This window comes from Lissotriton helveticus, chromosome 7, assembly GCF_964261635.1.
Source record: "Lissotriton helveticus chromosome 7, aLisHel1.1, whole genome shotgun sequence".
Classification (NCBI taxonomy): Eukaryota; Metazoa; Chordata; class Amphibia; order Caudata; family Salamandridae; genus Lissotriton; species Lissotriton helveticus.
In genome coordinates this window covers 1168581113-1168603412 of record NC_136068.1, presented here as the reverse complement: position 1 = coordinate 1168603412, position 22300 = coordinate 1168581113, and the positions used below count along the sequence as shown (strand labels likewise).

Sequence of the window (22300 nt, the reverse complement as noted above, 5' to 3'; positions counted from 1 at the left end):
GCAATTGGTCCGACGTTTATTATCTATTAGAGAACAGTCATTTGCCGTCGCAACAGATATTAGTGCACTTCCCCTGGGCTATTTTTATAAACCTTAAGCAACACCAATAAGAGGCTCTGAAGTATATGCACCACTAAGTAACAGGTTCCATGCACTTTCCAACCGGGATACTCAGGACTGACCACCAACCGTGGCATCCAATATATAAGCCCCCGGAAGGCCATTGACAAGCATGACCCTTACATCTAATAGAAATACAGATAGGACAACTATATCTAGAAGTAGCAGTGGGGCTAACTTGAGTATCCTAAGTTGGAACGTGGCAGGATTGCGACTCAGGCTCGATAACCAAGAATGGCTAAATATGATAAGGGAACATGACATTGTCATGTTCCAGGAAACCTGGGCCACAGAAGATCTGCATATAGAGGGGTTCCATTGTTTTAGTGTGACAGCCTTAACACCTAAGATGGGCAGACCGTCGGAAGGCCTATTTATAGGGATTAAAGTGGCTGCTGGCGGGAGTTTTAAGGTAATTCCAACCCGCAGCCTAGACTATCAAGCTGTGCTCTTGAAAAGACAAGTCTGTTTCCACTTGGTGAACTTTTATAATAATGACTTTCATTCCGTCCCAAATGAGATTTTTATTAGGCTTTTTTATTTTATTTTAAATTTGGACACACAGTCCAATAAGGGGGACCCAATAGGTATCCTGTTGGGGGGCGATTTTAACGCTAAACTTGCCCTGCTCACAAGATCCCACAATCTGGTTAACGTTATGGATTTGGTGGGTGAGCCAAAAGCAAATGACCACATGCATCCAACATTTAGGGGTAGGGGCTGTAGCTCCACGATAGATTTTGGTTTTATATCTCCCTTACTTGAAGATCAATTCAGGGAAGCAGAAGTCATTGCATCACATTATGGAGACCATAACCCCATCAAAATACAGTTGAATTCCACCCCCAGTCCAGTCTTTCAGATAGAATGTGGGGCTACAAACCTGATGCCATCGACTGACAACCTAAGATTGCACTGGACGGGGGTCGATAGTTGCAAAGTGTTCAGGGAATTGGTTAAGGAAAACATGCATCTTATTGACTCTTGCCTCTCACTGCAATCTCCACACACAGTGATAATTCAGAATTTTACTAATCTATGCCAAGTGATTAAAACCCTTCTATCAAAATCCATAACCCAAAAAGAAAGCACCCCCAGATGGTTTAACCATGAATGTACGTTGACACATAGGAATTTACGTAGGGCACTATTGGCCATCCCAAGGTGTGCAATGGATGTTCAACTGGCCAGAAAGGAGTACAACGGGGTGGTTGCAGACAGAAAGAAGGACCTCCTGACTGAACGTTGGGAAACCTTCTCTGAGGCAGCCAATCAAAAAAAAGGTAATACCTTTTTGGGCAGCAGTAAGGGACCTTCGATCTATGGGCCGGTTATCAACCCCGATCAGCTGCAACATCTCTAGTGACGCCTGGGTCAAACACTTTTCAGAAATATATGCCTCACCACCTTCAGGGGCAGAAACTTATGTTCCCGGCAGCTTAGTTCCTATAGAGATAAGTATCTCAGAAGTAGAAGAAGCCATCAAGCAGAGTCTTGGGAACAAAGCCCCGGGGCCAGACGGGCTTCCAATTGATCTAATCAAGTGGATCCCTGATTTCTGGGCCCCATTGCTACTGAATGTTTTTAATAGTCTGACTCTCGCAAACCAACCAGTAACATGGGCCAAGAGTATAATAGTACCGATCTTTAAGAAAGGAGACTGGTCCCAGCCGTGCAATTACAGACCCATGTCCCTAATAGACAATACCTTAAAAATTCTAGGGCGAGTTCTGTACAACAAAATTTTAATCTGGACAGAAGAAAACGATATTTTAGAACCATGTCAGTTGGGCTTCCGGAGCAAGGTGGGAACAGTTGAACAATGCCTCAACCTTAATTTGTTTTTTGGGAAATACACCATTGCACGGAGTCCCCGATTTGCATGGCATTTATGGATTTGTCCACAGCCTTTGACCTTGTTAATAGGTCAAAGCTGTGGACAATCCTCTTGGCAGGAGGGCTGGATGAGCCGTTGGTACACTTTCTAGCGTATCTCCATAAAGATCTCCAGGCTCAAGTGAGGATTGGTATGGGAGGCGAGGTTTCAGGGGCAATTGATGTAGGCAGGGAGGTCAGACAGGGTTGTGTTCTGGCCCCTTACTTTTTATTATCCATATCAATGGGTTGAACAGCTTTCTGAAAATAGCTACCCAGGAGGTCCCAAAAATTAATGGGAACCCCATCCCTGTGCTCTTATACGCAGATGATGCGGTCCTTATAGGCCGCACCCCAAATTCCCTGCGTATTTTGGTCCAAAATTTTAATAAGTACATGAATGGGTTAGATTTACGGGTCAATTTTAAGAAATCATTTGTAATGTGTAGTGGACCAGGGAAGCAAGAAATAGGCACTATTACAGTAGACAGTCAAAAATTGTCCAGCATACGATCATTTGTCTATCTTGGGTTGGTCTTTGCTGCGAACAGCTCCTGGAGTGAGTGAGCATTTAGCTCATTGCCTTATATCTTTTTGGATGAGATTAAAAATAGAAATCTTGAAAGACCTCAGGTCTCGGGTGGAGGTAACACACTGAGGTCTTTCAAGATCATTCGAAAACGACAAGAGACCTGAGGTCAACCCACTGCAGGGGTTGTACCTTTCTATTTTTAATCTCATCCTTACGGCCGGTAGGAGTCGCCTTGGCTTTGTAGGGTCATGAAGAATGGTGTGTCCAGCAATTGATGCAGTGGTAAAAAATCATTTTCCCTGAAGAAATTGCCTAAAAAAGATATAAGGCAATGAAACATGTTGGCGTGTGGTATGTGGTTATATAACTAATAGCCACTCCCTGCTTTTTAATTGAGAGGCTGCACTAAAAAGGAGAATAAAAGTTATATTTATGTGCAGATCCTTTCTCGTCGAACTACACTGTTTGTCTGTTTTGTGTGTGTTGCACTTTTTTTCACTGCACTTTAAAATTGCACCTACATCTTGATTTGGACACTTTACTTTTAAGCTTGATGACTGCCGATGATGATAACAGGGCAACTCTGGTGAATACCTACCAGGTTTCCCGTTGGTGGTTCGCCCGTGAGGGGTCATCTCGCTTTTTCACCATTTTTTTCACTACATATTGTGTTATATGTCCGTTCTTTGTGACTGTCTTAGAAGGGATTGAGGCCTTTTAATGTGGCATGTCAGCACTGCACTCTCTACCCCATGGTTTCTAAAAAGAAGGGGAGATATTTGATAAAATAGTGCAATACGAAGTGCATTGCTTGAAGAATACATAGCCTAATTGTACCAGGTCATTGTTGGTTGAATAATTGTTATTTACAATGCCATAGCTTAACCTCTCGCAAATGCAATACCTATTGCATTGCAAATGCATTTGGCGCCCATGCTATAACATTTTTTAAATAGCACAAGGAGAGAATGTGCAGGACAAAGCTATTTGAGAAAATAGTGCTCGGAGGCTGTAATTAAAGCCTACCGGGTAACAACACAAGTAACAGGGGGTATTAAGATGGAAGGTTACAAAATTAGACAAGGAGGTACTAAGAAGGGACTACTAAGCCTATTGGCCAATGAACAGCCACAGTTTACAGTGAACAACAACACAAGCCAATGACAAATATGGGTGGAGAGTGGACGGGGCTTGAAGTCCCTACCTGAATACAGCATGTCTCGCATGCGCTGTCCAGGCTTGACCTAAAAAGAGGATGCTAGGATCATGAAATCACTTGATATGGTGCACATTCAATCATACGTCCTGCTCTCAACCACCCAAGACATCAGCGGCGGCTCCTCCGCAATGTCGGAGGAGCATCACCCCACTGGCTGACAGCCAGCAGGTGAAAAATAAAACAATATTTTACTATTGTTTGATTTTTCACCTGGTGGCTGAGCCAGCGTGTGCAGGGAGGGTCGGGCTGGGGGCATAAGAGGGGAAGAGGACTGGTTCCTGCACTGTAAGTGCATATCTGTGTTTGGCTGGCCGTCTCAGGTGGCCAAACACAAATGCGCTTGTAGCTTTCTTTAACCTGGCTGTATTAGACAGCCAGGCTGGAGAAACAGAACAGACTCCCTGTCCTGAGCGGAGCCGGGCCGTTTCTACCATTAGGCAAGACTAGGCGGCCGCCTAGGGCGGCAAAAAAACATGAGTTTGGGAAATTTCCCTTGAACGGCTTGAAAGCGCATTGGGTAGCACCTTCTACAATTCGACGTGACGTGATGTCACGTTCGGCGCCACAGGCGGGCGCCTTGCATGCCATTTCGCTCTCGATCCGATCGAAGTCGGACCTCTAAGTGAGGTAAGAGAGCAACTCGCGCTTCCACCCGGGACTACTCCCCCCCCCAACCCCAAATCTCTTCTAGTCAGAAGAGCTGCCAGTCCGGCTCCGGGGCGCAGCTCTCTGTGAAGGATGCAGGCATGGAAGGAGGACGAGGTTAATGCGGCGCCGCTGCAGTAGCTGAGCTCCCAGGTACATGGGGTTCATGATCTAGAAACTGACTCTTTCGAAGCATAGAAGTAGATTCCGTAGAGTTCTGTGTGAAATAATGCCTTAACTCTTGTCAGGCACGAGCTGCCGGGATACAGGAAGACATGTCCCCGGGCACGGGGAATAGTCTGAATACAGGGAGGTAGCCGAGCTCTTTCTTCAGCTCCACAACCAGTGACATGTCACTAGGTGCCAGAGGCTGGGCCTGACTGGAATCGTTTCCTTCTACAAAATGTCCAAATGGTCTCCATAGACAGGAGGAGGCACGTGCCTTCCACTCCTTCCTCCCTCTCCAACAATGATTCCTCTCCCTGGAGTTCAGTTGTATCATCCGCCGGGAACTCTTGCGCTCACCCTCCTTGGTACCCTCAAAATGCCGCGGAAAATAAAGACCCAATATTCCAGGCCAGATTTTCGTTCTACAAAGCATTGGTGTATACAGCTGCTGCCCAGTTGTTTCATGTAAAAAAAAATTCTGGACTACAACTCCCAGAATGCACTGCTGGTTATATGACAATTCAGCACTTGCCGTCCCCAATGACATGGAACTGTCAATCTTAGTTAGGTGTGCAGTTTGAGATACTGTACTCAGTCCCTGGTAGCAGCTCCATCATCTTTATGGTTGAATGAATGCTGCACTTATCTGCTTACCACGCGCCAAGTACTACAAACTAGCAGTGCATGCGCAGGACTCACAGCAGGGCCTGGTGAAGGCTGATGCTGCTGGCGCGGCGCCACTTTCATAACTTTCTAGGACTGTCACCTAACGCCGTGGTATTGGACGCCAGTCCTGGGTTTTCTTTTATTATGTTATTTACAGGGTGTGGTAAATACCGCCAACTCGGAATCATGCCCCAAGTGGACGTGTGTTCAAAATTCCAAGCATATTTTGTGCGCTTGGCTGTTACGCCAGGTTGACTGAGAGTGGCACATAGGATCGGGGGCACTTACCAGTCAGGCAGTGTTGCTAGTGAAGTTAGTTCGAGGTAAAGAAACAAGTACTCCATATCGAAGAATGTAATAATAATAAGGTTGTCAAATGAAAGCTCAGGGCTGGAATGTGCTTGTCCTGAAAATATGGGGTGGGGATGTAACGATGTGTGTTATGTTTTTTTTCTCAACCATTTTATTGGTTCCAGCACATTCCGTAGCTTGGCGCTGTTTCCTGCGGGTGTTGGAATGCCACTGAACTTGACAAACCATTGTTTGAAACTGTATGTCTTTTGCTACTGTTAAAGTAACAAGTGCAGCCTTGGAAGTTCTGTGTGATGTTTTTCTGTTAATGGGTGGGTGTGCTGAATGACTTCTCTGCAGTTTTCCAAGTGCATTACAAAAGTATGGGAACTGTGATGCTGCACAATGGAGGCGGGGTTAAGTGAGAGTAGTAAAAGGGAGGGGGCGACATTTTTCAATTCTCATCTAGGGCGGCAAAACCCTAGAGACGGCCCTGAGCGGAGAGTCAAAGCAGCCCTCTCAGGCCAATCCATGCAGTGCACTCATGCTTGAGAGCAGCACAGGGATTCCACAGGGAGTTTCTGAAGGGGCTGCTGGGAACCAGAAAGCATCAGAGAACTGAGGCGCGAGGCAGCAGAAGCAGCATCAGGTAGGTTTTTTTTTTTAAACCTGTGCTCCCCCCCCTGCAATCCCACCTCCCATCATGCTCTCACTGCCCCCCTCGTTCCCCCCTGTGCACCCTCCACCCACCTCACCATTGTTTGCATGCGTCGACCGCCACTGTAAGACATGGAGCCATACATAACATGGATAAAGGCATCGGAACTCAGATTTTATCTCACACGATTAAGAGTGAACACAGTTTATTACTTAGTGGCCTTTACGATGTTGTCCATGGGATGGGAGGTCACTTCAGTCATCTAAGCACTTTATTCTATTTTACACCTTGTACACCTCTTTCAGAAAGCGATTCCTCTGCCTCATACTCCGCTTCAGCGGAGGATCTTTTAATACTCATTATGAGGGTTTGCTTTATTTACAGCATCTTGAGTCTCCTTTGATATGTTTTGCAGTTCTGAATTTTATTACTCTAACGCTGAGATTAAAGAAGAAATATGCATTGGGATCTTTGTTTTTGACTTTGATGCAGGTTCTGCTTGATTGCTTAGTATAGCTTTTGTTGGCATCAAGGGATTCCTATAGGCAATGTGAAATTTGTTTATTATCAACTCCGTTGGGCTATTTGTATTAATTCAACTTAAGATTTTAAGAAGTGAACATATTTTAGCTTAAATTTGATTCTGTTGAGCTTTTATTGAAGTGTGAAATCTCTGTATATGCTTTTTATTGTGCTTTCATGGTCAAGATTGACCTAATAAAGATAAATATGATGAACATATAACTATGTATCTAGTTGTTTACTACAATTTCTATGAAGATTGCTTGTTTTACTCATTTAATTTCCCTCTGCCCCGTAATAAGTTTTATTTTTAGTTGCTTTGTGATACCAATGATGCCCAAGTACAGTTATAGAGTTTGCTTCAGGAATGTTGAGCAGAGCTGGTTTTACATATGCAGAGCTCCTTTTGACAGAGGTTAGTCTTACCAAGTGCTAGAGCGGATCTTGGTCTCCAAGCCATAGAAAGTTTGCTTTAAAATAGTCGAAAGTTACTACACCTTCAATTTATGTAGCTCATGTAGATGTCAATTCCAGTCATTGGTATTCATAGCATACCTACTGAGACATCATGGAGTGTCTGTTGTATTTGGTAGATACTGGGCCACATGCATCAAGGAAAAAAAATGGTCGCAAATGGGCAGATTCACAGAATCTGCCCCTTTGCGACCAGTATTTTTGCATTTGGGATGCATCATCCCAAATGCAAATATCGCTATTTAAGTAATTGCAAAATTTGTGATTACTTAAATTGCGATTGCATTTAAGGAATCGCAAATTGCGATTCCTTAAATTCAATGCATTAACCAGTAAAATGTTGCGATTTCGCAAATAGGAATTGCAAATTACCATCAATCAGAAGTTGAGGGCATGTGTGTGCGCAACATGTGGATAAAATGAAATTTCAGAGATGCAACAGGGTGTCGTTTTGGCACCCTTGCCCCCTTGAAATTGCATGCGCAATTTACGAGTACCTATTGGGTACTTGCAAATTGTGCATGCAATTCCCATTAATTCCTATGGGCGTAGAGGCCCATAGCAATGAATGGGAAGCAATTCCTGAATTGAGACTCGCAATTTGCGAGTCTCAATTAAGGAATGTGTAGGAATCGCAATTTTTTTTGCGATTCCTACATGCATAGGCAATAGCGATTCTTTAATTGTGATTCCTTAAAAATCTCAATTAAAGAATCGCTATTGACTATTTTGATGCATGTTCTTCATTGTATATTGCCATTCTATGTGTTTGCTTTTTATAGTGCAGACCAGGCAATTGAGGATTTTCTCACAATGTGCTGTTTGTTATGTAAAATTGGCTTTATTCAAGAAAAAGCACCGTGCTCAGCCTGTATTTGCACAGCACAAAAAATCAGGAGACATCTGTGAGCCAGATTGTGCAGAGGAGTAACTAGAGCCAAATTTCGGGAGGGGCTAATAAAAATTTCGGGGGGAGGACTAAGTCTTCCAGCAGTAGGCAGAATGGAGCTGTAGTGTTTTCACCCCTAAGGAGGGGTTAAAACACAACAAAACCTGGTTAACAAGTAGATGGTCTTTCAAAGGCCTGTGAAGTACTCGGGTGAGGCTGCAATAAGACGGTCGCCAGCCTGGGAAGCTATCTCCGCCCAGGCTGACACACACAAAGGGGGGGGGGGGGGGCTAAAGCCCTTTGAACCCAGTGGGCATTGCGCCTGGTGCAGAGTAGTGTATGCAGGAATGGAAGCATGCGAGGGGGAAAAACCTTTACTCCGCACCTTGAACCACGCTGTGCCTTTACACCGTGGTTCAAACCACGAACGCGTCTTGCCTTAAGGGAAGCGTTGTTGCATTGATGTTGGTATGTAAGTCCAACATTTTCCCGACTGTTGCACAAACTGGAGTTATTATAGTGAATTATACTGTACCAACTCCAAGCTTTCCCTAAGGCAAGTCATTGTACTGACTAGCAGGCTTCCGACCACGTTGTAAAGGCATGCGTAAAAAAGGCATGAGTGACCTGTGTACACTTGCGCAGTGCGCTTGCTGGCACTGCAATTCTTGTCATTTAAAGTGAAAGGCATTTCACAACCATGAAAAGTGGCAGGTGAAAGTGTACAATTGGGAGCATGCAGAGGCCCAGAAAAACACCGTGCTTCTTCACTCATTGCCAGTGCCAGTGCCAGTGCTCCAACCATCCAAGCTCCCTCCCTGCCCATGCCTTCTGAAGTGCCTGTATTTCGATGCTTCGTCTGAAACCAAATGCTTCTAAATATTCGAACAGAGGATGATATGTTATGCTAATTCCAGTCTTCGATATAGTTGCGGAAAGTGTATGTGATTGTTTCATCCTGCGGCAAGATAGAGAGTGTTAAAAGACAGACCTGACATCGCACATGCGTGAAGTGCTGCCACGAGGGCACCGGCAGAGAGAGGGGGAGCTTCAACATAGGGAACGCCAGCAGTTGTGAAGCACTCATTGGGTGCTGCCTCCCATCGTTACCACAATCTTACAGGTGGCAGTTTGTTATTGGTAACGTACGCTTCTTACAGGTTACTTGCTGTCCTGGGAATTACCTTAAAAGTTGTTTAGAGCGACTATGCCAGCTCGAATCACCCACATAAGTAGCAAGGTTATTTCTCGACGCTACACCTTGAACCCACCCACAATGCAGCCTATGTGGGAGGTCGTATATACTAATACTAATAAAAGAGATTACAGCTAATCCTGACTGCTCATACCTCTCGTTTTGCACACCTGTAATGTCTCGTTTTGTGGTCTATTTGTAGGTAAACTTTCTGCAGAAGCGAGCCAGTGTTCTTCAGGAAGAGCTGAGCCTGTACAAATCCAAAAGGTAGGTTCCTTCTTTGGGTCAATTTGTACCCTTCCACACCTGCGCACCTCAGCTGCCGAGGCGCTAAACCTTAATTAGGAAGCCAAAACACAGTTTCATTTTTAAAGTGGCTCCTGGTTTTGTGTAAACAGGCCGCGGCTTTGAGCGCTCTCCCTCCTGCCCTAACCGCAGTGCTTAGTCAGGGCTCAGTGGGACGAGATTAAAGCACCTGCAGGTGCCTCGCGGGCCTCCAGTCCTGATGAAACAAAGCCCCGCGCGCAGCTGCTGATGCGGCCCGCTCATCTCGCGGACTAACAGGGTGACGCAGGAGTCACGAGCGCAGGCCAGAACTTCAAAGCGCAGGATCCTTGGCAAGTTTCTTTCCTTGTCTCTGAAAAGTCCCCATAGCCCAAAATAAATTACTACACTACAAGCGCTGCAGCCAGGGCGGGAGGGGTGAAAAAAGCCTTGTAGCCCCCAAGCATAAATGATTCATATAAACCATTTGGCATGGACCATTAACTTTCCCTTGTTGTGTCATAAATTATTCCAGACATCAAATATCTCAGTGATTGAATCTTTCGTTTCGCAGAGGAGATCATGTTATTCTACAGGGTACAGCACAATCTATTTTGATTGGTGTGCTGTGCTTATCACAGCCACTGCTTTAAAGAAAACTACATCTTGCAGCAGACAGTTCTAGACTACCCTTTTCAAACAACACTTATCGTAGACGTGGAGTATAAACCAGCCCTGCAATGTTTTGGATTAGGTGCCAGCAGAAGGTGAGCAATGACCGCCCCTAAGGAAGAAGGCTTGACACAAGCCCACTCAAGGCTTGTCTTGGACTCAGCAGTTCGGATAATGTGAGCCTCTCACAATTACCACTTCAATGTTGATGAGCCAAATCTAATATGAACAATGTGCGTCCCAGTCAGATTATGGTACTGTCTGGTGAACTGTACGATGTTCATAATAAAATAAACCAGTTTTCTGATGGATACTTCATATTACATATTCCAGCTTTAGAATAACCAAGGCGCCAAATTGGATCCAGAAACTTCTTCCAGCATTGACTTCCGTGTAACCACAGATTGTGCAGTGTGACGCCGCGGCATTCTTGTGCTGCCCCAGAAGTGATGGAGCAAGGACGCGTTTAGGCGCCACCCTTGTGCGCTGACATCAGTTCCTTTTTTCCGCATCCTTCTCACAGATCCGGTCCTCAGTCGGTTCTCTGACGATTCCAAAAAAGTAGAAACATTTAATACAGCATACAAGGGACCATATCTCTCCGCAGACAACAGGATTCAAGCTGTGCTCCCAACTGCAGGAAGCAGATGTGGTTTACTGACCTACACATCATGTGCCTTTTGTTCCTTGCCCTGGTCACCACTTCAAGTTGTGTGAGAAATGTGCCCAATGCGCTTGAAAGGAATCAAAAGGGGAGGCAAAACACTACGTCGCTGAGCAAAAAAAAGAGATAACATTTAAAACAGGGCTCTTGGCCCCTCTTTTGGTCTCGGGCCATTTCCAGGGTGGCCCCGTGTGAAGTTCTGTTATCGCTCGAAGTCTTCAGGTAAGTCAAAGTCAGAAACATGCATAAATGCAAGAAAGCCAAGCAGGACTTGACTCCATCCCTCCACTTAAAATCAGACGAGAAGCTGCAACGGCGACACTCGAAAGGCACCTCACCTTAAGCATCTTCCTAATCCAATCCAGTGCCTCAGTGGGTTCCAGCGTTCCACAAATTCTCTATCCCACCGCCGGACCCAGAGAAAATCGCAGCCTTCAAGTAGGCCATGGTGCAGATCTTTCAGATGCTTCCGGCTCCCTGTAGTGCACCTTTGGACCCCAAAAAGAAGCAAGGGCCTCCAGTAAGATTTCCACCAGCAAGATCTCCCCTGATGCCTAGGGACCCAGGCTCTTAACGATGAGTACAGGCTTCCACTCTGGCTCCAAGGTCCACGCTAGTCTCTTATGTGCATGCACCATTGCTGACTCTGCCGGCACACGTGCTGGATCCAATCAGGCCACATCAGGTATTTACCGCGCTATGAAGTTACCAGTAGTCATTCAGCTTAAGCCTTAGCCTCCTTCATGATGAAGGTGTAACTAGAGGCAGAGGCCCTGTTCGGTTACGATTCTGTCGCGGTCCACTGTTTATAAAATAATCCCCATAACATTGATGATAAGACTGCAAGCAATCTGCAACCCCGTTATTACACTGATGAAGGACTTTACCTAGACTACCAAATGCCAGTGGCTACAGACCTTCACTGAGACCAAGTTGCATTCACCACCTTTTCCACAAATAGAAGAAAGCACCTCCTTTACAGCAGTAGTATGCATATCTGAAGGGGTGCTAGGTTCACAATTATGATTGAAGGCAAAGGCATTTTACTGACTGCAATACTATCAACAGGGCTGTTTTCGTCAGAGCCGCTATTGCCAACTAACAAGACACTCACGGACCCCTTCCCAGCCTCTTAGTCAAACATATGCTTCCTTCAATCATTAGACCTGTGACAAGGTGACACAGACCAACCCCTGGCAACCGTCTTTTGTGACAGAACACCCTATGCCTGACAGCATTCTAGGGCAGGCATTGATAAGTAAAGTGAATCCAAATGCCTTCCTCTTGTACCCACAATAAAGAGAATGACACATTTGGCAAAAATATGTTTTGTCAGCTAGATTGACACATTTTCCCTCCTTAAATGCAGTGTGCCTTCACGGCATGTTTATCAACACTGTATGGGACATGGCCAGCGGGTTCTTTCTGGCCATTACAGAGGCCCTCGTGACATTTCTTGTCTAAATGATCCAGGATGAGCAGGAGGCAGCCGACTATGTACTGAGTGCTAGCCTAGATACCACTGATTGCATAGGCTGCACTATCAACAACAGTGCAGTGCTTAGATGACACACTTGGATGCAGGCAACTGCATTTTCAGGGGACATTCAGATGTTCCTCATGGACATCCCTTTGATGGAGCTATACTTTTTGTAGAAATGACTGATTCGGTGCTTGAGGGATTTGAAGATAGTTATTCCCCAGCTTGGTTCTTGGGTTTATTGCCATCTGTCCACGAATTCCACTGCAGTACAGAAAGTTTAGGAGTTACCCCAAAATCCTAGATTACCGGCAATGTCACCCATCTCAGCTGATGTAGCAACTGGTTCAGCCTCTTCTAAGCAGAGGACATGGAGGCAGTGGAATCCCTTCACTCCAACAGAGGCAGAATCCATCTACTTCCTCCTCCTCTCCTGCATCAGCACGGGAGTGGCTTTCATTTGTCTTTTCAGACCCAAATACAGCCGGCAGAGGGCAGGGTCTATCATTTCCTACCTAGGTAGAAATCCATTAGACTAGTGGGCTTTACATATTTTTTAAAGGGGCTGCATCCTGCCTATGGTATTTTCCCTGCCTCATATTCCCTCATACCAGGACATATTTTGGCAGACCACATCTCAATGTTGAGGTTAGAAAATAAAATTGTGCTGCTGGGTGCCATTGAATTAGTGATTGACTCAGAGAGGGACGCAGATTGTTACCCTAGCTACTTCCTTATGTTGATGAAGGACATAGGCCTTAGGTCTATGCTGCACTTCAGGCCATTGAACACCTTTCTGAGAAAGGACAAGCTTAAAATACTCACTCTTGTGCACATCTTCTATTCTGTAGTTCCTGGACATTGGATTGTGTCCTTTCTCCTGCAGGTAGTGTATCTTTATATACCAGTCCTGCAGTACAACAGATCCTACATGGCGTTCACAGTGGGGTTGGAATAATTCAAATTTGCCATGCTGTTCTTTATCGTCACCTCAGCTCCTCAGGTGTTCACTAAAGGGTTGACGGTAGTAGATGTATTCCTGTACCATGACATCTGAGTACTTAATGCTGCCTTGCCGCAGATGACCTCTGAACAGCAACACCTCTCTTGACCTCCATAGAGTTTTTTCCTCAGTGAGCTGAAATCCCACCTGAACCATTTGCAAAGGCTTCTCTTCATACGGGCTGTCATTGATAGGGTGGCGTTCAGGGCCTTTTCACCACTGAATCGAGATATGAATCAAATATAATCCTGATGTTTTGAGCTCAGTCCTGAGTCTCGGTGAGGATGGTTTTAACGCTTGTTGGACTTCTGGTCTCATGAATCCTCCTCGTCCCTCATGGCACATGGTGTATGCATGCCCTGCAGTGGAACCTCAGTTTTCTGCACTCAGCACTATGGCTGTTTCTCTTCGTCCATCAGAAGATAGTTCAGGATCTTCTATGATGTCAGACAAATATTAGTCTGACCTGTTAAAGGCCAGTCAAAATCTTTCCCACACAGACGTCACGTTTGTGACAGATAGTCACTTGCCGGGTGGCTGGATGGGAGAAGTGAAGATCTACAGCTTCTGTTCTCTAGTGGTGCATGAGCATCATATCAATGTTTTGAAGCCATGGGCAACCTGGCTGGCTCTGAAAGCCATTCTGCCAACCATCAGAGGGAGGCTGGTGCTGGCCTTATTGGACAAAATGACCACCATATGGTACTGTAATAAGCCGGGTGTAGTGGAGTCCGAGATCCTTTTTCAGGTGCCCTTGTAACTTTTGAGTTGGCTGGACCAGCAGCAGATCTTTCTGGTGGCCAAACACCTGGGATGGTCAGATGAGCAGAGCAGGCTCCGTCGACTGCTAGATCACAAATGGCATCTTTATCTGGAGATAGAATTGGGCTTCCTTAAACAGTGGGGTATGCCAAGCTAGATCGGTTTCCCACCGTCAAGCATGTGTAATGTCAAAACTTTTGCATGATCGAGTTCCCTCCAAAAAAGTCAGTGGAAAGTGCATTCTATCAGGTTTGCACAAACAGTGGCAAACGTTAGCGCAACCCTAGCAACTGCAATCTTTCTAACCCTTGAGAAGAGGTGGAGGACGGTGGCGTCAATTAGCTGTAGCTGTCAATTAGCTTCCTCTATGCCAACATCAACAAAAACTCTCTGAATCCTTTGTGATTATGATCCATGACCCTAGCCAAGGGACATATGGTAAATGTCTTCAATAAATTAGATGCAATAACCTTGGAACGGTCCTGCAGGTTTTAAAACAAGGTTAATAGATACCTCTTTAAAGAATCCTCCCTCTGACCTTTCTCAATTCTCGTCTTCCACAAACATCCTCATAAAGGATAATGTAATTGTAGTTGCATTTATATAGCATTTACTACCCCTGACGAGGCGCTGAAGCCCTTAATCTTATTTATTGTGAAAGGGAGCCCTGGGTCTTCTCCCTTAGCCAGAGAGGGGTCGGTAATTCCTCTAACCATTTGTCGATTAAATAAATTGCTCTGTAGGAAAAGTGCAAGATAGTAATGTAGCAACAAGTCGTTTAAGTCTTTAACCCAGCACTTACTGGTTTCACAAGACCTCCAGGATGTTTATTTCAGTGCTTGTTTTCAAAGCATCACAAGAAATAAATGCGGTTTATTTTTAGTTCAAACCCTTTTCCTTTGAAGGTGTTTGCAGAGATTATGGCAGTAGCCACTACCATCATGATGGGCATTTCCCTTGCCTATATTTGGTTATCTGAAAGCGACACGTTAGTGATAGATTCCTTACCTTAGAATATCCCCAGGCGTCAGACTGGATCCGGAAACTTTTTGCGTAGCAATACCCTTGCGCGTCGGTAGGCGTCGTCTGCGGCTCCGCATCCGTCGTCGGTGTCGTGGGCGCCGTGATGACGTCGTCGGAGTACTGAGACGCCGCCTCCGCGTGCTGACGTCAGTTCTTCTTTTTTCCGCGCCAGCAGCGCAGATTGGAAAAAGTGGTACCTTAGTCTTTTTTTACTAAACTTTTTTGATCTCTTTTGATCGTTCTTTTTCGAGTCTTCGACTCCGAACGGTGCCGGTAGGGATGCCAGGTTTCAAGCACTGTGAGGATTACGACCGACTGATGTCGGTCACGGACCCTCACCGTCGGTGTCTCCACTGTCTCGGCGTCGACCACGACGATAAGACCTGTTCCGACTGCCGGGCCCTGACTTCGAAAGCTAGGCGGTAGCGGTCCCGCAAGAGACTCGAACTCCGGCAGTCGGCCCCGCGCCAAGAGAGGTCCCGGTCCGAACGGAGGTCAAGGGACCGGTCGCGGGAGCGGAGCCGCCATAGCTCCGGGAGTCGACATCACTCCTCTGGGTCGAAGTCGTCAGGTAAGCACAAGAAGTCGAAGAGACGTCATCGCTCTTCCGACTCCCCCCAACGCTCGGGCGACGCGGCTGGGGGTTCAGGTGACACCGCCCAAGCGGCTCCGTCGGAGTCGCAGGCGCCGCGTCCGGCCCCATACCCTCCGGTCCCTGGGCCGCGCGCGACGCAGGAGGAGATCGAGTGGTTCCTCATGGCCATGAGGTCCCTCACTCCCCCGGCGGGCTCCGCGGCGCCTTCGGGCCCAGCGGACCCGTCTGGAGACCCTAGCGGGTCGGAGGCTCCGGCCCCGCCGCCGCAGAGTGCTTCGGCCTCGGCGCCGCCGGCGTCTTCGGGCCCGGCGCCGCAGGGCCCCACTGGATCCGGTTCCAGATCCGGGTCGTCGCCGGTGGACCTCACGACCTCCCTGGCGCCGGCCCCTAAGGTGTCACCCCCGGCGTCGTCCCCGAGGCCTCCCTCGAACCGGCTCCGGCGCCGTTCAGATGCCGTTCGGAGACTTTATCTTTCATGAGCCGGCCCCATCATTTGACACCCCTGGGTACCAGGAGATGGGTGATGAGGAGGATTGGGAGGGGTCTGAGGACCCTCTGACACGGGAGTGTCAGTCCCAGGAGGACTGGACAGGTGAACTTGGGAATGCCAGTGGTCTGGACACATCACCAGACACTGGCTTTGTCTCCCCTCCTACCGTGGCTACGGAGGAGGGAGCTGCCTATAGTGTGGTGCTGACGCGGGCGGCCAAGGCCTTGGGCCTTGAACTCCCCATCGCGGCCGTGAGGACTAACCTCCTCACTGAGGTCCTTAAACCGCAGTCAAGCTCGGTCGAGCCTCTGCTGCCTGTTTAATGAGGCCTTGACCGACGTTCTTTTGGGCACTTGGTCCAGGCCCGCTACAGGTTCGCCTGTAGATAGGAACGTGGCCAGGCGCCACCGCCCGGCCCCGGGTGACCCTTGTTTCCTATCCACCCACCCCACCCCTGAGAGCCTGGTGATCCAGGCCTCTAGTTCCCAGACCGCATTCCCGTCGGCTCCGCCTGACAGGGAATCCAAGAGGTATGAGCAATATGGCAAGAAGGTATTCTCCTCCCTAAGTTTGGGACTGCGGTCTTCCGACACCGCATGCCTCTTGGGCCGCTACACCCACTCCCTGTGGGACACGGTCGCGGACGTGCTGCCAGAATGCCCGTTGGAGGTACGGGCTAAACTCGGCCAAGCCCTTGTGGAGGGCCGAGATGCGGCATGTTATTCAATTCGGTGTGGACTGGATACCACCGATTCACTGGGCAGAGCGATGGCAACGACGGTGGCGATTCGTCGCCACGCCTGGTTGAGATCCGCCAACTTCTCGGCTGATGTCCAGAATACACTGATGGACATGCCGTTTGATGGCCGTCACCTTTTTGGCGTCAAGGCAGACCATGCGCTTGAGCGCTTTAAGGACTCCAGGGCTACGGCCAAGTCATTGGGCCTCTCTGCCCGCGCCAGCAATCGGCTGCCTTTCACTCCTTTCGTGGCCACGGAAGGGGTGTTCCCACACGTGCTGCCAGCCACGCGCCGCAAGGTAATACCCAACGCAGTGGCGGCCGTGGAAACCGCCGTGGCGGCGGTCGGGGACAACGGCAAGGTCAGTCCACACCTTCCCACGCGGCATCCGCCTCAAAGCCCTCCTAGTCCGTGCTTTCAGACCCATGTGTCGCCAGTGGGTGGGGGGGGTTCGCCATCACCTCCTCCACTGGCACACTGTCACTTCGGACAGGTGGGTGCTGCAAATCGTCCGAAGGGGCTACTCCCTCCCCTTCGAGACGACCCCTCCAGCCATGCCACCGCAATACCACCGTGTATCGGATGATCATTTGCGACTTCTGCAGGAGGAAGTTACGGCCCTTTTGGCCAAGGGGGCAATCAAGCGCGTTCCTGGGCCAGAAGTAGGGTGTGGTTGTTATTCTCACTACTTTCTGGTACCCAAGAAGGGCAAAGGGGGCCAACGCCCTATCTTGGACCTCCGCAACGTCAACGCCTTCCTCCGGAAGGAGAAGTTCAAAATGCTGACACTGGCTCAGGTCCTAGCTGCCCTGGACCCAGAAGACTGGATGGTAGCGTTGGACTTGCAGGACGCTTATTTCCACATCCCCGTCCTGCCGGCCCACCGGCGCTACCTGCGGTTCACAGTTGGCCTCGAGCACTTTCAGTTTACCGTGCTCCCCTTCGGCCTTACCAGCGCCCCACGGGTGTTCACAAAGGTGATGGCGGTGGTCGCAGCTCATCTGCGCAGGTTAGGGGTTTCAGTCTTCCCCTACCTCGACGACTGGTTGTTGAAGGCGGGCTCGCCACAGACAGTCGTCCGCCACCTCCAGACGACAGCAGACCTCCTGCATCAGCTGGGGTTCTCCATCAATGTGCCGAAGTCACACCTGTGCCCCTCTCAGAAGCTCCTCTTCATCTGAGCGGTTCTCTACTCGGTGCAGTTTTGGGTTTATCTCTGATTCCACTCTTTCGGCCTTTATCCCGGGTCTCGGTCAGGTTGACGCTGCGGCTTCTGGGGCTGATGGCCTCCTGCATCCTTCTGGTGCATCACGCTCGGTGACGGATGCGGGCTCTGCAGTGGGACATGAAGTTTCAGTGGGCCCAGCATCAGGGCAACCTTTCCGACCATGTCCTGATCTCGGAGGGCACTGCGAGACAGCTGCAGTGGTGGCTCACGGACCGCGATTGGGTCAGCGGCAGATCCCTCTCCCTTCCCCAACCGGAGCACGTAGTTGTGACGGACGCATCCCTCCAGGGCTGGGAGGCCACATGGGAGAGGCGGAGATCAGATGCCTCTGGTCTCCGGCGGAGTCCCAGCTCCATATCAACCTTTTGGAGCTGTGGGCGATTCGTCTAGCACTGAAGGCATTCCTCCCCTCTGTCCGGGGGAGCGTAGTGCAGGTGTTCACGGACAACACCACCGCCATGTGGTACTGCAACAAACAGGGCGGGGTGGGGTCGTGGACCCTTTGCCAGGAGGCTCTGCGCCTCTGGCAGTGGCTGGAACATCAGGGCGTGACCCTGGTGGTACAACACCTGGCAGTTTCTCTGAACGCCAGGGCGGACGAGCTCAGCCGTCGGTGCATGATGGATCACGAATGGCGTCTGAACTCGGACGTGGTGCAAGGCCTCTTTCAGCAATGGGGAGAGCCTTGGTTAGATCTATTCGCCACCGAAGACAACGCGCAATGTCATCAGTTCTGCGCGTTGGAATTTCCAAGGCGGCACTCGCTCGGCGACGCTTTTCGTTGCGGTCTGTTGTACGCCTTTCCGCCTATACCACTTCTGCCCAGAGTGCTGAAGAAGATCAAGTGCGACCGGGCACAAGTCATCCTTGTGGCTCCGGACTGGGCACGAAGGTACTGGTATCCATAGCTACTCAGTATGTCAGTCGATCCCCTGGTTCGTCTGCCTCTTCAGGAGGACCTTCTGTCGTAGCAGCAGGGGACGGTCCTCCACCCGAACCTGTCCAGTCTCCACCTCCATGCTTGGAGATTGAGCGGCGACAGTTGAGGCCATTTGACTTGCCTCCTGAAGTCTCTAATGTCATTCTGGCAGCCAGGTGTCCCTCCACAAAGTCGGTATACGCCTGCAGGTGGAACAGATTTGTGGCATGGTGCACAGCAAAGGCTGTGGATCCTCTTGCTGCCCCTCTTTCTGAGGTTCTTCTCTTCGTTCTTTCTCTTGCCCAGTAGGGCTCTGCTCTGGGCACTATCAAGGGCTACCTTTCTGCCCTTTCAGCCTTTCTAAGGCTGCCTGATCAACCTTCTTTGTTCAAGTCCCCTATTGTTAATCGCTTTCTGAAAGGCATCACACACACGTTCCCTCCTGTTCCGTTTGTAATGCCTCAGTGGGACTTGAACCTTGTTCTTACGTTTCTGATGTGCGCTCCCTTTGAGCCACTTCACAACTGTCCTCTCCGTCTTCTTACTTTGAAGACTGCTTTCCTGGTTGCCATCACCTCTGCCAGGAGAGTGAGTGAGCTCCAGGCTCTTTCATGTACACCCCCTTTCCTTTCTGTCCATCCGGACAAGGTTGTATTGCGTACTAAGCCATCTTTCCTGCCCAAGGTTGTCACGGCCTTCCATATCGGGCAGTCTATCACCTTGCCCACCTTCTTTCCGCCACCGCATCCCTCTAAAGAGGAAGAGCGGCTCCACCGTTTGGACCCAAAACGTGCGCTTTCATTCTACTTGGATCGCACACGCCAGTTCCGGGTGGATGACCAACTCTTTGTTGGTTACGTGGGCGCTAAGAAGGGAAAAGCGGTGCACAAGCAGACCATCTCTCGGTGGATCATCTTGTGTATCCATGCATGTTACTCCTTGGCTAAAAAGGAGCCCCATGTTGGATTGCGGGCTCATTCCACCCGGGCCACGGCGACTACAACTGCCCTGGGCCGGGGAGTGCCCTCGCAGGACATTTGCCAGGCAGCTACGTGGGCCTCGCTGCACACGTTTGTAAGACACTACTGCCTGGACAGTCAAGTCCGGAGGGATGGCTTCTTTGGCCGTTCCGTCATCCAGAACTTTCTGGTGTGATTATTGGTTCGCAGACCCACCACCGGGGTTGGTATTGCGGGGGTATCTATTCTAAGGTAAGGAATCTATCACTAACGTGTCTCTTTCAGATGCACAAGTTACTACTTGTGTAACGATATATCTGTAAGAGACATTAGTTAGTGATAGATTTCTTACCGACCCACCCATCCTCCCACCTGCGAACTGAAATCTAGGGTTAAGGTCATCCCCTTTCAGGGCCCTAGTTTCAATGGCACCAGTGTTGGTTTTTAACATGGCTCAGCGCTTCTGGCGCGGAAAGGCTGTGTCTAAGAACTGACGTCAGCACACGGAGGCGGCGTCTAAGTACTCCGACGACGCCATCACGGCGGTCACGACGCCGATGACGGACGCGGAGCCGCAGACGACGCCTACCGACGCGCAAGGGTACTGCTACGCAAAAAGTTTCCGGATCCAGTCTGACGCCTGGGGATATTCTAAGGTAAGGAATCTATCACTGACTAATGTCTCTTACAGATATATCGTTACACAAGTAGTAACTTGTGCATTTGGGTGACTAACTTGTGAAAACGTGCTCACTGGTATTACTATTGAAAAGTCTTTTAGCCACAATCATGCTTTTCGCCAATTGCATTTCTCTCTGAGGGTCGTGAAATATTGTCTTTTTCCATGTGAGTGCATTTAATTCATAGGTGAACTTTTGGGTACGACCCAGCTATGTGCTGTATCTCCCAAATATTGTTGAGCATAGAAAAGTCGATTGCTTTCAAGACCTTCCTCCAACAAGTACAGAATGTTAACGTTCAGATACTGATAGACACTAAGTCTTCAGCGTTTTATCTTAGCAAACAGGACAGTAATGCAATCTTATAAAAACATTACAAGGCTGCAAGCATTCATACAGAAATCATACAAACCAATATCCTGAGGGGCTGGTGCAAAGAACCAAGTTCAACAGAGCCAACAGTACATGCTCAGACGTTTCACCCTCTCACTACACAACATGATATGCAGTTTACAGTACCTTTGAATGAAAAAAAAGCCTTTACATTGTTGCTGTTAAAGGTAATTAAGCTGTGATTTCTGTCTGAAATGAATTGCATGGTCAAGGTTTTTTTTTTATGTATGTTGACTGTTTCTAGAATTCTGAAGGAATTTCAAAATAACTACCATCCTATACCCTTTCATGTTCCTTCTTGGGATTTAAACTTAATTTTCACCTTTGTAATTGATCCTCTATTTCAACCTTTGCACTCGTGTTCTTTGAGTGTTTTGTGGTCTCAAGGAGGGCACATATTTTGCCGTTGACCATGTAGAAAACATCAGATGCGCCTTACTGCTTACTGTCCGCTGCATATGCCATCTTGTGACACTTAACTGATCCATGCCTCCCTCAAATTTAAAACCATATGTGGAGCATAGGTAGTGTCGACAGATGCCTTAGTCAATAGATTTGAAGGGGGTTGAAGGCTAAACGTTGGTTTTGGGCTAAACGATGGTTTTGAGCCACCATTCAACACATTTGTTAACTCAGAAATTTGAACAAAATGTATTTGGGAAACGATTTTTATTTTTTTGTAGTTGTCAGCTTCTCTTTTTAGGTTCAGCTCGAAACCTCTTGTATATACTTTAAGTATATACTTCTCTTGTGGGCTTAAAGCCTTACCCCTGCTATTCATTTGTTTGTTTCCCTGATCTTTAAAAACCCTTGCATGCTACTGGTCAATCCTTTCTCTTTGTCCCTTCTTTTGGTAATTTGTTTCCTCCCACATAGCAGAGACCAAGTGCTGTATCTTTATGCTATTGTCGTTTGGGGGAATATTTTATTATTTGTTTCCTGCTCGTGTTACTGTTTGCACTGTTTGCCTGTGTTTCGCTTTGGCGCCCATAACTGCTTGCATTTTAATGCTGCATTCTTCCCTCCCACCTCCAGCGTGGCGCATTTGAACTGGATACCTCTTCGTTTTCTTGCTCCATCTACACTTTCGCAGGTCTCTGCTCCTTCTCCTCACACACCAAAGTTTCTTGCTGACAAATTAATTTTAATGCACCAATGCCAATACCCTGAAAGT

At 48.2% G+C, this 22300-nt stretch overlaps 1 protein-coding gene across 3 annotated transcripts in view; it reads left to right on the top strand.

Annotated features, from left to right (window-relative positions):
• Positions 1 to 22300, top strand: part of CEP112 (centrosomal protein 112) — a 2313552-nt gene that overhangs the window by 2275171 nt on the left and 16081 nt on the right. For all 3 annotated transcript variants that reach the window (XM_078654309.1, XM_078654310.1, XM_078654308.1), the window contains one exon: positions 9457 to 9521. In XM_078654309.1, coding sequence (XP_078510435.1) covers positions 9457 to 9521 — 65 coding nt within the window. The remainder of the gene's footprint in view (positions 1 to 9456; positions 9522 to 22300) is intronic.